We start from the raw sequence: 12,490 nt of genomic DNA, 5'->3' as shown, positions 1-12,490 counted from the left end.
ATTTGTACCTGATGCATGTATGGCAGTTACAGCTTTCAGCCTCAGTGGTATTGTCACTCATTATAACTTCCTTCTAATCATTTATTTTTCTTTTGTCGGTTATTCAGTCCTGTTTGTAATTGTGAACTGTTTGCTGAAAACACTGTGTGATCAGCTGCACTTGCAGTGGCTTTGTATGTGTTCAAAATTACCTGTAAGTCTGCAAGAAGAATTTCTCTTGTTCTCCGTAGCTTTCCGGTTGTCAAGCTGAATTCAGTCAGTGGTGGCATAAAGAGATGAAAGCAGTGAAGTTTCCATCCCAGGGAACAATTTTTGATTATTACCTGGACCACAGAAGTAAGAAATTTTTGCCTTGGGCTGATAAAATCCCCCAATTTACTATGGATCCAGAAATACCTTTGCAGGTAGGTGTGGGGAACACCGTGATCTTCAACCACATGATGCTGGCTTGAGCCTCGTTTGTTTTTATGCCATCTTTCTTTTCCTGCCTGATGGATGATTTCCTGTTGGTATGGTCAGCATATAACATATTTCCTTGCAAAGAAGAATCTGTTATAGGAATGACTAGGAAGACAGTTATATTTCTACAATTTCTTTTTTTCATTTCAACTTAATTCTGTGGTAACAGCTTTCTTTAGATTTTCCTAGAAATTGTGTGATTTTATAAAAATTGAAGGCATGTTTTTATTAGTTCAGTGAGGTTCAGTGAGTCTTATTTCTGACCTTACTTGACATTTCTTAAGCAGTACTTTTCACATAGAACTTCTTTCCTTTACCCCTGAAGCCATAAAATGAATGTTCCATCTTCCTATTCAAAGATGTATATATATTTCAGTTTCACAAGGCAACTCACAAATCTAAATGAATCTTTATTGTTTTCTTAACTGTTTCTTTTTATAAATTTTCCTACATTTTTATATGTCAAGTTATCTTTTAACCATTTTCTAATTCTTCTTCAGTCTGTTTTGCTGTTCATTATATTTCTTTCTCAAAATCACCTCATATTGATTGGCTTTGGAACTTATTATTTCAAGTCGTGCCCTATAAAATGCATATAAGTGATTGCCACACTAATTAGGAGGCAGTTACTGTGAAATAAAAGAAAATTCAATGTATGAATTTCCTGGAACTGAGGTAACAAAGTACCACAGATGTGGCTTCAACAACAGAAATGTGTTGTCTCACAGTTTTGGAGGCTAGAAGCTGAAAATAGAGGTGTTGATGGGGTTGGTTCCTCCTGAGGAATCTCTCCTAGATTCTGGAGGTTCGCTGGCAGTCTTGGTGTCCTTGCTTTGAGGCGGCATTAGTCAGATCCTCACGTGATAGCATTTTCCCGTGTGTATTCTGTGTATTCACATTTTCCTTTCTACCAGTCACTTTGAATTTGGAGCCCACTCTGTATCAGCATGCTTAAGACACCCTAACAAACTGCCGCAGAATTGGTGGCTTAAACATCAGAAATTCATCTTTCTCAGGCTAAGATTTGGTTTCCCCTGCAGCCTCTGTCCTTGGCTTGAGATGGTCTCCTCTTGCTGTGCCCCCTATGATCCTTTCTGTGTGTATACACATTCCCTGGACACCATCCTGAAGTGTGTTCAAGTTTCTTCCTTGGACAAGAACACCAGCTGGATTGGATTAGGTAGGCCTCACTTAATCATCTCTTTAAAGACCTTATCTCCAAATACAGTCACATTTCTGAGCTACTGGGGTTAGAGCTTCAATAGTTGAATTTTGGGAGGACACAATTCATCCTATAACCATGAGGAAACTCATCATTTTGCAAACAAGAAACTCAGAGGTAGGAAGGCCCTGAAACTGATAAGTTCTGTGACTTGGTGATAACACTACGGATTCGGATCTTCCTGCCTTAGCACTGGCCTTGTTTAAAGACTGGTATCTCCTCAATCCAAGATAACTCTAGAGGTCCCAGGAGTTAGAAGGAAGCAAGACATGGAGAAAGAAGGCTTCTGTACTTTTTACTAAGTGGGTAGAAACTTTTTCCAGAAGCCCCAGAGCAGACTTCCTTCTGCATCCATTTTTCCAGGGGCCATGTGCTGCCCCTACCCTAGTCTCAGGCCCAGGTGATGAGGTTACCTTAATTATGAAAGTCTGCTCCATCCGCTTTATAGATTTTAACATCTCTGTTTTAGCTCAGCCTGTCTAGACCTCAGCCACCTAACAATATTATCCAGCTAGCTGAGAGCTGAGGACTTGTAGTTAACCAAAAGAAACACACAAAAAGTGATATCACAAGGTTGATGCATCTCATCAGGGATGTATTTTATTCAACAGAGAACCTGTCAGGACCTCCTAGTCTTACTTTATACACAATTGCACCAAATGTGGTTTTGATTAAAAGCTTCTTAACATGTTAGAGGAAAACCATGTTGAGTCGATAATAATAGCAAATACTAACATGACATTATAATATGTCAGGCCCTTTTCTAAATGCTTTATTTCCATAGATTAATCCTTCCGACAATCTTCTAATTCTCTTTTAGAAAGGACTGTTACTAGCCTTTTTATATATGGAGAAATGGAGTACTTGGACATCAGCTAATGTGTGTATGGTCCGTGCTCTGAGGAGCATTCTGTGCAGTAGGTAAGACAGGACTCAGGCTCTAGACAGATTGGGTTTAAATCCAAGTACCACCACGTATGCCTCTGGCCAATTTGTTAATGTTCTCTAAGCTTTAGCTCCATCATCTCTGAAATGTAAATGATAACAAAACTCTCCTCCTAGGTTTGTTATGAGTATCATATGATATAACACGTGTAAACGGCTCAGCATAGTACCTCTCACATACTCAGCTCTCAGTAGGTATTAATTATCAATATTAACGTGTGGAGAAAAGAGCCAATATTAATAGCCAATTAAATAGCAAATGCGACATCTAGCAACAAGAAAGGAAAAAAACATGTTACAGAATTCAGTGGTGATTTTAAAGTCATCTGGGACTGTTCAGTGTAGCACAAAAGAGTCTGTGTCTTTCAACAGGTCCTGAGAGGGGCACTGAATTCAGGTGAAGTTCTAGAATGAATGCTCATTATCACGAATTTGATCTTGAATTGTCTATAAAATACTGATCTGTGGTCAGTGTATGTGAACCATGCAGGGAAGAACTTTATCCATTACAGAGTTTGTGTGTTTTTCTTACGAGCTGTATAAATCCTGCAAATAGTTTTTTTTAATCCCCTTTTTAATTTGCCCCCTCCCCAGTTTAAGACCTTTTCAGCTCTCCTTAGTCCCCGGGCAGGCTTTTCTTTCCAGTGTGTCTACATCTGCTTCCCCTTTCCCTGAGCTCACACAGTGTATTCATTTCTATTCCCTCAGTCAGCTTTTTATTTATTTGTATTCTTTTTATTGTATTTCTGTAAGCCACCTCAATTTTTTCATAAAACAATCTAGTATATAAATAAATAACTAATTTTCACAACAGAAGCATTGCTATAAAAATTTTTAACAGAACAATGTACAATAAGTACCACCCATGCTTTGGACTTGTGAATATTTCGCGTAATGTTTGTTTCTTCCAAGCTGGTCTCTCCTTGCGCTGAACTCCTTTAGAGTGAATTGTGCCTAATCATTTTGCACATCAATCATTAATCTTACTGGGTGAAGAAATTGCTACCAATTTTTGTTTATACATATCTTGGCCTTTCACATGTTTCATCATGTCCTAAAGATTGGTGGGCAGTTTCTTAAGCATTCACTGTATTCCTTTATACCTAACCCAAGGTTAGGCAGAGTATAGGTATTTCCATGGTAGGAAGCCTTGGGTGCTAGCTCTTAATTGGAAAAAATAAATCAGTTCCTTCTGCTATGGCATTTTGACAACACTACCCAGTTTCTTTTCTCAAGCTATGGTGTCTGAATTGACCATTCAAAATGAAACATTAAGTGGTATCTCTCCTACTGGCTGTCAACTAGAACTAAGAATGCATTTGGTCTCAGTTCTAAAATGACTATATGTTGGTGTAGGTACAAAATTTTGGCTGTTTTTCCCCACCAGAGAGCCCTGGTTCACACATCAGAGACAACTCGTCTTCGATATTTTGTGGAGTTGCTGCTCGAGAAAGGACAGCCATTGATGCTGGTAGGAAACGCTGGAGTAGGAAAAACAGTCTTTGTAGGTGACATGCTGGCAGGTCTCTCTGAGGCTTATGTAGTATCCCGTGTGCCTTTCAACTACTACACAACGTCAGCAGCACTGCAGCGTAAGTGTTCCTTCTTTAATACTCCAGAAACAAGATCAGATACTATCAGAGCCAGGACATGCAGCCCAAAGAGATGGTTCCTTTTTCTTAGACATTTTGCTTAGAATGAATTTTTATTTTTCACCATTCTGGCTAAATATGCTTCGTTTAAATATTGTTATTTTGGCTTTTTATATCCCTCCTGGCTTTACTTGGGTTATTACTCTATAGAACAGAAAGAATTTACATCAGCAGTTCCATTACTTTGCCTCTAAACCATTTGGTTAGCTTTAATCAATTTCGTGGAGCCCTAGTGACAAAAGAATATGCTCAAGGAAGAATGTACTGGTTACCTCTGCAAGCACAGGGTTGATTTAGTGGGGAATTCATTCAGACTGTACTGATGAAATGACAGGCCGCCAGTTGTTAGTTAAATCTTAGAACTGTAAGAATAATTTCTAGCTGTTGAATACATGCATCAGTGCAATCAAAAGAACCACATAGATTTGGGGCATTTTGAGTTTGGAAGGGCAAACAGAGTAGACGTGAGAAGTAGAGAAGAACTAGTATATAAAGAGCTGAGAGCAGTGTCTGTCACTGTCCAGCAGAGCAGTGGGGTTGTGTCCCGTGAGGGCAGCAGTTCCTGTTGTCCCCTGCTTTATGAAACCTGTTGCCCGGAGCATGGTCTCTTTGTTGTATGCCTTGTTGCCGGTTCCTTAGCCCTATCAGTAGAGATGAACCACCTGTTTTCTTATCACTTAAATCATTAACTCACCCAGGAATGATTGTGCTGTAATCTCTTTCTTAATCAAGTTTGTCTTCCTCATCTTTGTGAGTGGAAAAGTTAAAAAAAACTGACCTGGAAGGTTTTCATTCATTTCTTCAGTGAATATGTATCATTTATCTACTTTATCCCCAGACACTGTGTATAATACATGCTTTTCATTGTGGACACAGGAGAAGGGATCACTTTATCACTTGTAAATGGAAGATTAGGGCTGCAATTCAATAGTTGAACGAAGTTCAGCTTGCTGATTCTTGGAAGGGTTACAAGCATGAATAGACTTAGACATTGCCTATTAGCATGAGGAATAGAAAGAGCTAGTGTACTGTAAAGAAAGGATTTCAGACCTTTGAGATGGGATGGTGTATAGGCAAGACGGGAACTTAGGCTAGAAGAATCAGCTTAAGCAAAGACATGAGAGATAAATTTGTGGGACACATTCATTTAACTGAATCTCTAAGTTGATCAAAGCATAGTGATCAGGTAGAAGATAGGGCAAAGGCTGGAGTTACAGGTGGAATGCCCAGTTGCCTAGTTTGCTGAAGACTGGGAAGGTTTCTGAGATAAGGGACTTTTAGTGCTATAACTGGGATCATCCCAGGCAACCAGGGATGGCTGGTCACTGAGATTGTAGCTAACGTGCAAGTGGAAAAGAACATATTTCATATGGTAGGCAGTGGTGAACCATTGATGGGGAGCAAGGGGTTGACAAGATGCAGGCTCTACTTTGGGCTTTCCTGGTGGCTCAGTGGTAAAGAATCTGCCTGCAGTGCAGGAGACCCAGGTTTGATCCTTGGGTCGGGAAGATCCCCTGGAGAAGGAAATGGCAACCCACTCCAATATTCTTGCCTGGAAAATTCCATGAACAGAGGCATCTGACCCTACAGTCCATGGGTTTGCAAAAGATTTGGACATGACTTAGTGACTAAACCACCGCCACAACAGGCTCTACCTTAAGAGGAGAAGTCTGTGGTGGAGAGACCAGTCTCCTTGAGCAATGTGTTAGCTGAATGAAATGGTACCCTGGACTAGAGCTTTAGAAGGAAAGACAAAAGGAGGAGACGTGAGGTGCCATTTACAGGCTGTGCTTAGGCAAATCAGGGACCAGGAAGGAAAGATTAAATTCAGCCTTTGCATCTGGCTGATTGGGAGTGTTAATCCTGTTGGTAGGAACACAGAAGGCTAAAAAGAAGTGATGGGTCGCGAGTGGGGAAGAGGTATGGAAAATTGAGTTTGGGAACAGGCATATTTGATGTTGGCCAAACAGACAGTTGTCAGTGGCTAACAGGAACTGATGTTCAGCAACCATTTGGAAATGTAGATATGCTGCTTGGAAGAAGGGTTTGTTAATTAATTTGTTACATTTTTTTACTTCATTCATTCCTATTTTCATTCAACAAGTTACTTGCTGTAGGTGTTATGAGGCATACAGAAATGAAAATGACAGAGTTCTTGTCCTCAGGCTATTTATACTTCATTCAGAGAGTAGGCACGTGACTAGATACTGCATCTCAGGTCCATACTGTCAAGATTTTCTGTATTTGTGATGTCCTCTCAAAAACATACCAACACCAAGGCAGATAGGCAAGTGAAGAAATGTAACTTGATGTATACACAGGATAATGCCTGCATATAGTATCCTCTTATACTTCTGTACTGCATGGCCCAAGAAGAGAGATGTGAGAAATTCTTGACTGTCCCTAGACTCTAGTACAAGGAAGATAAAGAAGGACTTATTGCCGGGTTCCGGGTGGACTGGCAGTGGGTCATGAATGACGGTAGGTATGGGGGGAAGGTGTGGAGGTCAGCAGCGAAGGTGTTGTCTCAGATGTGATGGCCAGTGTGCCCAGTACTGCAGCTGCAGACTCTGGGAAAGGAGCCAGGGTGAGCGCCAGGAGAGTATTACATAGAAGGAGATGAACAGAAGCAGGCTTCTGGGATTACCCTGCAGAAAGGTGATACTAAAGCTGCAGAGTGGATGAAACGGGCAGAGGGTGAGGAAAAATAAGAAAAAAGAACTAATGTTCTATTTTGTATTCATATATAAACAGAAGTTTACGTTTTTATTTGATTGGTGGACAGAATTATATATTGGTTTCAGGAATTCTTGAGAAACCTCTAGAGAAGAAAGCTGGTCGTAACTATGGTCCAGGAGGAAATAAAAAGTTGGTTTATTTTATTGATGACATGAATATGCCTGCAGTGGACTCGTACGGCACTGTCCAGCCCCACACTCTGATTCGACAGCATATTGATTATGGACACTGGTAAGCAATTCTCTGTGTTTCATTTTCTCCTGAAATGTAATTATTATTACTATGGATAAAATTTGTTAAATAGAATCACCCCAGTTTCTTCCTCTTCTGAGAAGCATCTTCTGTGATACTTTTTTGGGTTTCAGTTTGCTTCCCCCATTGCTGATCTTAAATGGAATAGATTTTCTTTGCATCATTGGAAGAACTGTATTGAAAAGTATCTCAGAAATATAAACTCTCCAGTTAAAGCTTAAGGTCCTTAATATATTAACTCACACTCAGTTACTTAGGAGAAGCTTGACATTTTCTATAAGATGTAAACATCTGGTAATGTCTGGGCATCACAGTTGACAGTCCCTGATGTTAAGTAGGGGAGAGCCCCTGGTCTCGCTATGAGTATTTTTAACCAGACTCACATGAATCAATAAGCAGCAATAATACCTATTGATTTAGCTCCACGTGTTGATTCTGGCATCAAAGGAGCCATGTAGTTTTCAGCTTTCCAAGCTTTAGTTTTTATCTCTCAGATAGGCTAACAAGTTCAACATTACAGAGTGATTATAAAGATCAAAGAAAACAATTTATGCTGAAGTCCTTTATGAACTGGTGGGATTTGTTGTTGTTTTCAACTTCGGGATTTAAGGTTCTGTTTTCTATCTTGCAGGTATGACAGACAGAAAGTGATGCTTAAAGAAATCCACAGCTGTCAATACGTTGCCTGCATGAATCCAATGGTGGGCAGTTTCACCATCAATCCTAGACTACAGGTAGGGGGTCAATATTCACACATGGTTGATCTTGATTCTTAGTGCTTTGGGGGTAAAGATTAGGATGTATGGTTCTACTGTACATTTGGTGAAGCATGGAAGCTTATTTTAATTAATAGAATTTTTAAGGCAGTCTTTGGTTTATGAAAAAATGAGCTGAATGTACAGAGTTCCCATATATTTCCTTGCACCCTGTAACTCATCTACAAACACCTTGCATTAGTGTGCTGCCTCTATTACAATTGATGAGCCAATATTTATAAATTATTAAGTGAATTGTAAAGTTTATGTCAGGGTTCGTTTTTTGTGTTACATATCCTGTGGCTTTTGGCAAATGTATAGTTACAGGTATCTGTTGTTAAAGTATCACACAGAGTAGTTCACTATCCTAAAAATCCCCTGTGCTCCACCTAGTCAGCCCTCCCTACCCCCGAATCCCTGGCCACCATTCATCCTTTTCCTGTCTCTATAGTGTTGCCTTTTCCAGCGTGTCCTGTAGTTAGAATCATATAGTATGTAGCCTCTTTAGACTGGCTTCTTTCCGTTAGCTTAAATATGCATTTAAGGTTCCTCCATGGCTTTTCTTGTCTTGATAGCTCATTTATTTTTATCACTGAATAATACTCATTGTCTGGATGTTCCTAGTTTGTTTATCCATTTGCTTATTTAAGGATGCTTTAGGAGGTATTAAGAAGAGGTGGCAAGAACACATAGAAGAACTGTACAAAAAAAGATCATAATAACCTGGAAACCACAATGGTGTGATCACTCACCTAGAGCCAGACATCCTGGAATGCAAAGTCAGCTGGGCCTTAGGAAGCATAGCTATGAACAAAGCTAGTGGAGATGATGGAATTCCAGCTGAGCTATTTCAAATTCTAAGGTGCTGCATTCAATATGCCAGCAAATTTGGAAAGCTCAGCAGTGGCCACAGGAGTGGAAAAGGTCAGTTTTTATTCCAATCCCAAAGAAGGGCAGTGCCAAAGAATGCTCAAACTACTGCACAGTTGCACTCATTTCACATGCTAGCAAAGCAGTTCTCAAAATCCTCCAAGCTAGGTTTCAACAGTATGTGAACCAAGAGCTTCCAGATGTACAAGCTGGATTTAGAAAAGGTAGAAGAACCAGAGATCAAATTGCCAACAACTATGGCTAAGGGTCGGACACGACTGAGTGACTTCACTTTCACTTTTCACTTTCATGCATGGAGAAGGAAATGGCAACCCACTCCAGTGTTCTTGCCTGGAGAATCCCAGGGACGGGGGAGCCTGGTGGGCTGCCCTCTATGGGGTCGCACAGAGTTGGACACGACTGAAGCGACTTAGCAGCAGCAGCAGCATTGGATCACATAAAAAGCAAGAGAGTTCCAGAAAAACATCTACTTCTGCTTCATTGACTACTCTAAAGCCTTTGACTCTGTGGATCACAGCAAATTGTGGAAAATTCTTCAAGAGATGCGAAAAGCAGACCACCTGACCTTCCTCTTGAGAAACCTGTATGCAGATCAGGAAGCAACAGTTAGAACTGGACATGGAACTACAGACTGATTCCAAATTGGGAAAGGAATACATCGAGGCTATATCTTGTCACCCTGCTTATTTAACTTATATGCAGAGGACATCATGTGAAATACTGGGCTGGATGAAGCAGAAGCTGGAGTCAAGATTGCCGGGAGAAATATCAGTAACCTCAGATATGCATATGACACCACACTTATTGCAGAAAGCAAAGAGGAACTAAAGAACCTCTTGATGAAAGTGAAAGAGGAGAGTGAAAAAGTTGGCTTAAAGCTCAACATTCAAAAAACTAAGATCATGGCATTCGGTCCCATCACTTCATGACAAATATATGGGGAAACAGTGGAAACAGTGACAGATTTTATTTTCTTCAAAATAAAGAGCTCCAAAATTACTGCAGGCAGTGACTGCAGCCATAAAATTAAAAGATGCTTGCCTCTTGGAAGAAAAGCTATGACAAACCTAGGCAGAATGTTAAAAAGCAGAGACTTTACTTTTACTTTACTTTGTCGACAAAGATCCGTCAAGTCAAAACTGTAGTTTTTCCAGTAGTCATGTCTGGATGTCAGAGTTGGACCATATAAAAGGCTGAGCACCGAAGAATTGATGCTTTTTAGCTGTGGTTTTGGAGAAGACTCTTGAGAGTCCCCTAGACTGCAAGGAGATCAAACCAGTCAATCCTAAAGGAGATCAGTCCTAAATACTCATGGAAGGTCTGATGCTGAAGTTGAAGCTCCAGTACTTTTGCGACCTGAAGTGAAGAGTTGACTTATTGGGAAAGACCCTGATGCTGGGAAAGATTGAGGGCAGGAGGAGAAGGGGGCGACAGAGGATGAGACGGTTGGATGGCATCACCAGCTGGACATGAGTTTGAGCAAGCCCTGGGATGTGGTGAAGGACAGGGAAGTTTAGTGTGCTCCGGGTCATTGGGTCACAAAGAGTCAGACACGACTGAGTGAATGAACCACAGCAATGGTTGTGTCCAGATTTTGGCAATTAGGAATAAAGCTACAGTAAATACTTATGTTCAGGTTTTCTGAGCACATGGAAGTTTTAAAATAATAATCGCCACCACTACCACTGTCCATACAACACTCAGTGTTGTATGCTTGCTTTTGTGTGGTCAGTGGAGACTCAGCTGGGTGACTCTGCTGACCTAGCCTGAGCTTGTTCACATGTTGGGCAGTTAATCGTCAGCTACTGAGGGTGGCTTTGGCTGGAGTGATTGTAATTGGGACAACATGGCTCTGTGTCATGTGTCTCTCATCCTTGGGTAGGCATGTAGAATTCATTGCAGAGATAGAGCTTTAAGAGGGCTAGTGGAAACACAGCCTTTGACAGTGGCCGGCACCCTGTTACTTCCATCTCCTTCGGTTGCCTTTATCGAGTCATATGGGCACTCTGAGAGTCAGATTGGAAGGTACTGCTAAGTTACATCACAGTGGGTATGGATACAGGAAGAGATGAAAAATAAAGTGCCCCTCCCTGTTTTGGTAATCTACTGGAAAGTAAAGGTGAACGTGTTAGTTGCTCAGTCATGTCTGACTCTTTGTGACCCCATGGACGGTGACCCGCCAGGGTCCTCTGTCCATTGGATTTCCCAGGCAAGAATACTAGAGTGGATTGCCATGCCCCTCTCCAGGGGATCTTCCCAGCCCAGGGATTGAGCCTGGGTCTCCTGCAGGTGGATTCTTTACCGTCTGAGCCACCAGAGAAGCCCCAATCTACTAGTGCCATTACGTTTTCTATTTTATGCAACTCTCGTGTTTGTTTTTGTTTTCAGAGACATTTCACAGTGTTTGCATTCAACTTTCCATCGCTGGATGCACTGAATACCATCTACAGCCAAATCCTGAGTTTCCATTTCCAGCAGCAAGCATTTGGTCCCTCAGTTCTCAGGAGTGGCCCCACTTTGATACAGGCAACAATCGCATTCCATCAGACGATGGCACGTACATTTTTACCCACGGCCATTAAATTCCACTACCTCTTTAATTTGAGAGACTTGTCAAACGTCTTCCAGGTACCTCAAGGACTCTGTGTTTATGTGTCTTGAGTGGGGCACTGACTAAAATATTATCAGTTGGGTTCATTCATAGAACTTAGTCTAAAACTATGCTGCATACTTGAGCATGTATTCTTTCTGTAATAAGCTTTATGAAGTATGGCAGGTTTATTAATCCCATTTTATTAATGAAAGTAGCAATTCCTCTTACGTTGGTAGAGACTTAGCAATAGAAGCTAAGGTGGAAATCTTGGCTCCCTATTTCATTGATTCCACATAAATATTTGAGTGTCTCATTTTGTGCAAGTAAAAGGGATAATTTTCATTTTTTTAATAGGTAGGTAAGCCCATGTAGGTAATACAATTTTTAAACATACATCAAGAGAAAATATAATTTCTTAAATTCCTGTTTTGGTTTGGCATTGACACTTAACTCACTTCTCCAGTAAAAGGACAGTGTGAATGTATATGATTTGAAAAGAAAGTTCCAAGGAGAGATTTCAAAACCTTGAAAGTTTGAAAATATCCAACTTACATGGCCTATCAGTAGAGTAAAAGTAATTGAAGAATTACTTATGGCTCAAAGTTCATTTGTGACAGAAGTAGTAAACTGCTGGAATATGAAAACTTCATGAGACTCCTCTGTATTTGGTGATTTTTATTTCTTATACTTTTATAACCCTGCTTTCTAAATCACTCCACAGTTGCCTCAAAACCGTAACCACATTAGGCAAAAGCTTTTTCCGAATGTGGACCATTCCTTTTCATCTTGATCTTTCTTGCACTTGCCTGAGAGACTGTGCTCAATTTAACTGTCTTTAAAAGCAGATTTTTGGTCATAGGAGGGAAGGGAGGCCAAGAAGTGAGAGACCTCTCTGCTCACGATTCATAGAGTCTTGGCTACACCCAACACCACCCAACAGTTGTTCAGCCTTTTACAGCTAATTCTGTATGACTTCCTTGGT

The 12,490-nt window shown here is 40.6% G+C and overlaps 1 protein-coding gene across 1 annotated transcript in view; it reads left to right on the top strand.

Annotated features, from left to right (window-relative positions):
• The window catches only part of DNAH11 (dynein axonemal heavy chain 11), a 354,965-nt gene that overhangs the window by 172,335 nt on the left and 170,140 nt on the right, over positions 1-12,490 (top strand). Inside the window, exons 45-49 of the mRNA XM_018047336.1 lie at positions 231-404; positions 4,014-4,218; positions 7,083-7,248; positions 7,901-8,003; positions 11,304-11,543. Of these exons, the coding sequence (XP_017902825.1) occupies positions 231-404; positions 4,014-4,218; positions 7,083-7,248; positions 7,901-8,003; positions 11,304-11,543 (888 nt within the window). The remainder of the gene's footprint in view (positions 1-230; positions 405-4,013; positions 4,219-7,082; positions 7,249-7,900; positions 8,004-11,303; positions 11,544-12,490) is intronic.

The sequence above is a fragment of the Capra hircus genome, chromosome 4 (genome assembly GCF_001704415.2).
Source record: "Capra hircus breed San Clemente chromosome 4, ASM170441v1, whole genome shotgun sequence".
In the NCBI taxonomy this organism is placed as follows: Eukaryota; Metazoa; Chordata; class Mammalia; order Artiodactyla; family Bovidae; genus Capra; species Capra hircus.
This window is presented reverse-complemented; position numbering and strand designations above follow the sequence as displayed.